General features: G+C 36.9%; 1 protein-coding gene across 1 annotated transcript in view; it reads left to right on the top strand.

Moving 5' to 3' along the window:
- INTS6L (integrator complex subunit 6 like) overlaps nt 1-4,720 on the top strand; it is a 72,277-nt gene that overhangs the window by 39,703 nt on the left and 27,854 nt on the right. Inside the window, exons 9-10 of the mRNA XM_017865396.1 lie at nt 3,807-3,939; nt 4,160-4,197. Of these exons, the coding sequence (XP_017720885.1) occupies nt 3,807-3,939; nt 4,160-4,197 (171 nt within the window). The remainder of the gene's footprint in view (nt 1-3,806; nt 3,940-4,159; nt 4,198-4,720) is intronic.

The following is a 4,720-nucleotide window of genomic DNA, read 5'->3' as shown; positions in this document are numbered from 1 at the left end:
AATTGCAATACTTTTAAATGTTGAGTTAAGAAGTTTAAGAGTGAATCATTATAAATGTATTAGTATGATTATTTTATATAACCTATCTACTTTATTTCTTAGTCCAACCTAAGAGGGATGTTCTCTAAGAGCTGATTATCATTAACATATAATATAGGTTATATCTTTCAGATTAATAAGACTGCCAGTAAAAAAGTATCTGTATTTTGCAGATTTATTTATCCCTTTTCTTAAATATGTCTTTATGACTTCAGTTTCCACAACTATAAAGTGAAGAGATTAGACTGTGTAATCTTCACTTACACTGTTAATGGTATTATTTTTCTATTTTTAAGCACACTTTTTTGATCTACTTGATCTATTGACATACAAAAAGCTGTACATACTTGATGTATACAACTTGATGAGTTTGGAGATAAGTATATACTCATTAAACCATCACCTCAATCTATGCCATAAACCTATCAGTCACCTCCAGAAGTTTCCTCCTGCCCTGATAAGATCTACCCTCTTACTGATCTTTCAAGTACACAATCTGTATTGTTAACTGTAGGTACTATGCTAGAAAATATTATGCTGAGTGAAATAAGCCAGACACAGAAGAACAGATACTGCATACCACTTACACGCTTTTTATTTTGAGATAATTGTAGATTCACATGCATTTGTAAGAAATAATATAAAAAGAGATGACCTCAAAAGCACAGGCTACAAAAATAAAACTAGACACATGGGACTGTATCGAACTTAAAAGCTTGTGCATCAAGGAACATGATCAACAGAGTGAAAAGGCAACCTATGGAATAGGAGAAAATACTTGCGAATCATATATCTTATAAGGGCTTAATTCCAAAAAATATAAGGAGGTCTTACATTTCAACAGCAAAACAAAAACAAAACCCTAAATAGCCTGCTTAAAAAATGGGCAAAGGACTTGAATAGATATTTCTCCAAGGAAGAGGTACAAATTGTCAAGAAGCATATCAAAAGATGCTCAACATCACTAATCATTACAGAAATGCAAATCAAAACTACAGTAAGGCATTACATTACACCCCTCAGGGTGGTCACTATCACAAAAACAGAAAATGAGAAGTGTTAGTAAAGATGTGGAGAAATTGGAATTCTTGTGCACTCTTGGGAATGTAAAATGGTGCAACCAATATGGAAAACAGAAGTACCTCAAAAAATTAAAAATAGAATTAACCCTATGATCCAGCAATCCCATTTCTGAATATATATCCAAAGGAATTGAATCCAGAATCTTGAAGATATATTTGCACACCCATATTCACTGCAGCATTATTTACAATAGCCAAAAAAAAAAAAAAAAAAAAAATGCCACTGTTGAATAAATGAATAAAGAACATGTGGTATATATACATGCAATGGAATATTATTTAGCCTTAAGAAGGAAATTTTGTGACATGCTACAATATGGATGAACCTAGTGGACTTATGCTAAGTGAAATAAGCCAAATGACAAATATTATATGATTCCACTTATATGAGGTATTAAAAGTAGTCAAACTCATAGACACAGAGGCTGGGTGAGGGGGAAATGGGGACTTGTTCTTCAGTGCGTAACAGAGGTTTAGTTTTTTAAGGGGAAAAAAACTCTAGAGAACTGCGACACAGCAATATGCATACAGTTAACACTATTGGACTGTACAGTTGAAAATGGTTAAGATGGTAAGTATTATGTGTTTTTAATCACAATTTCTTTCTTTTCTTTTCTGTTTTTTTTTNCCTCAATCTCCCGAATAGTTGGTAATACAGGAGACCGCCACCTCGCCCGGCTAGTTTTTGTATTTTTAGTAGAGGAGAGGTTTCACCGTGTTATCCGGGATGGTCTCGATCTCCTGACCTCGTGATCTGCCCGTCTCGGCCTCCCAAAGTGCTGGGATTACAGGCTTGAGCCACCGCGCCCGGCCTGTGCATGTGATATTTTTAATCTTTCTTTGATGAATTTTTCCTCTCTTCTAATATACACACTTAGGAAATAAAATCCAGCATGGTTTATTGCAGTTATCTGTTTCTATTATCGTTCAAATTATGACACAATATCTAGTAGACTCATGTTTTAGTACAACTCATGTTCTGTGGGGTCATAAATTATATTACATAAATTATAACAACTTATTCTTAGTGATAACTTAATATTATAAGAAGGTAGTGAATTGGTAGGTGATATTGGTGGTAGCGAGAACTAGCAAGGTAAATGGATTCTGTTAAATGTCAGGGTTTGACTTTTGTTGTAAACAATTCTGCCAAAGGACTTTGGAAAAGTAAAGGTCCAGGTCTCCAAAAGTATATATTGGTGGTTTGGACTAAAAACTGAAAATGGAACAGAGAAAACATGGCAGCTAGGGGACCCCAGCACAACATATCAACTGTATGGGGGCTGATGATACAGGGATCACATCAGGAAATCAATAAGGAGTAAGAAAATAGTCACATGGAATGAAGATCAATGTTTTAATCTTCACTGAATGTTTACCAGCGTAACTTTTTTTTTTTTTGAGATGGAGTCCTGCTGTGTTGCCCAGGCTGGAGTGCAGTGGCACAATCTCAGCTCACTGCAACCTCCACCTCCCTGGTTCAAGTGATTCTCCTGCCCAGCCTCCCGAGTAGCTGGGATTACAAGCGCGCCACCACGCCTGGCTAATTTTTGCAATTTTTAGTAGAGATGGGGTTTTGCCATGTTGGCCAGGCTGGTCTAGAACTCCTGACCTCAGGTGATCCACCTGCCTCAGCCTCCCGAAGTGCTAGGATTACAGGCGTGAGCCACCGCACTTGGCCACTACCAGCATAATTTATAAGAGAAATGCCTTCCAGGTTGACCCAAAGTATCTCTCAAAATTGACCTCAAAATTGACCTCAAAGTTGACCTCAAAATAATTAGCACCAGTGCCTGGCTTATTATAATATGTGACTCCGTAAATATTTATTGAAAGAAAAATGAATAAATGGGTAGGGGAAGGAGGCAGCAAAGAGCATAGAACAAAGACTTAATAATAGTACAATGAAGACTGTTTACATAATCCTTTAAGTAGGCTTTGTTTTTGTAATTTCATGCTTCAGGCATGGGACTATGTTCTATTTTCCTGGCAGTCTGCATTGGTTACCACTTGTTCTTTTGAGAAGTTAATTTGTTTTAGTGGCTCGTTTCCTCTTAGCAGTATTTCAGCTTTTTTTTTTCATTTTGCTAAGTAAGTAAATATTTGGGTACCGTTGATGTGGCCTGTGATCTCTGAATGGTTGTTGCATAGTATAGTTTCATTTCTTAATATAACTTATAGAAGAATTGCAATCTGAACATTCGTATTTAGTATGATTTTTTTGAGACAGGGTCTCCCTCTGTCACCCAGGGTGGAGTGTAGTGGCACAGTCATGACTCACTGCAGCCTCAAGCTCCCGGGCTCAAGCCATCCTCCTGCCTCAGCCTCCCAAGCATCTGGGACCATAGGCGCGTGCCACCACACTTGGCTAATTTTTTAAATTTGTTGTAGAGATAAGGTCTCCCTTTGTCGCCCAGGCTGGTCTCAAACTCCTGGCCTCAAGCAGTCTTTCCACCTCAGTCTCCCAAAGTGCCAGGATTGTAAGTGTGAGCCACCTGTAATTCTAGTACATGAGCCTGGCCTAGTATAATATATTTTGACATAACCGTAGGCTAAAAACACTATTGCTATTTTAAAATTACAATCAAATTGTGCAATAGATGCTGCTATGGAATGTTACTGTGGGTTTGGTTTGACATAAAATCCTTATTGTCATCACTGTGCATTACTTCATGTTCTTCTCAGGTGTTTGTTACTAGCAGTGGAAAGTACAATGAACTTGGATATCCGTTTGGTTATTTAAAAGCCAGTACGACTTTAACTTGTGTAAACCTCTTTGTGATGCCTTACAACTACCCAGTTTTACTTCCTCTTTTAGGTAAGTAAAACATGTGCCATTGAATCATCTTTAAAATACATCGGAAATGAGAAATCCATAATGGACTAAGCATTTTAAATGTAGATGACAGTAAAAAACCCATTTGAAAGGATAGAATTTGCATACTGTTTTCTGTTTTGTTTGTCTTCTTTTTGTTGTTTTTACATCAAACAGAAGAGAAGCTTGACCTTCAGTGTGTGATTCTTATGCTGTTCTTCAGGTTGCAACTTCCAATGCACGCCCCACCCCCAGTCCCCAGTTTGAAGTGCACTTGGCTTTTTTGTATAGTTTGGGCCAAAAAATACCAAAACAGAGCTAACATGGGGTGGGAGTAATGGCTTATGCTTGTTTCTCCTCAAAAGATAAATGCTCTTGAGGCATCTGTTTTAGGCAGAGTAGCGAGTTAAGGAAATAGGTACCAGAGCAAATTCTGCAAGGACTGTGGTTGTAGAAGCTGTGGTTTCCATAGCAAGATTCTAAAAGGAACAATTCAAGAAGCTGTCACTCAGATACTAATGAAAATGTGTGTGGAGATATTTTCCCCTTATTTGAAGAGCCACATCTGTTTAGAGTAATGTAGTACTTACTGCACAGTATCCTTCTAGTTGTAAAGTTGTAAATGTTTTTATTTCGTGGAGTTTCTTAATTTTTGCAAAAACGGTCAAATCTTTACTAAGTTTTCATATGATCACTAAAACTATGAGACTTTTAGTGCTATAAATACAACATACATTGAATATACTGAAATTGCAATACTTTTAAATGTTGAGTTAAGAAGTTT

This window comes from Rhinopithecus bieti, unplaced genomic scaffold (genome assembly GCF_001698545.2).
Source record: "Rhinopithecus bieti isolate Rb0 unplaced genomic scaffold, ASM169854v2 scaffold_83013, whole genome shotgun sequence".
NCBI lineage: Eukaryota > Metazoa > Chordata > Mammalia > Primates > Cercopithecidae > Rhinopithecus > Rhinopithecus bieti.
Note: the sequence above shows the minus strand (reverse complement) of the source record. Positions and strands in the feature narration are given on the sequence as shown.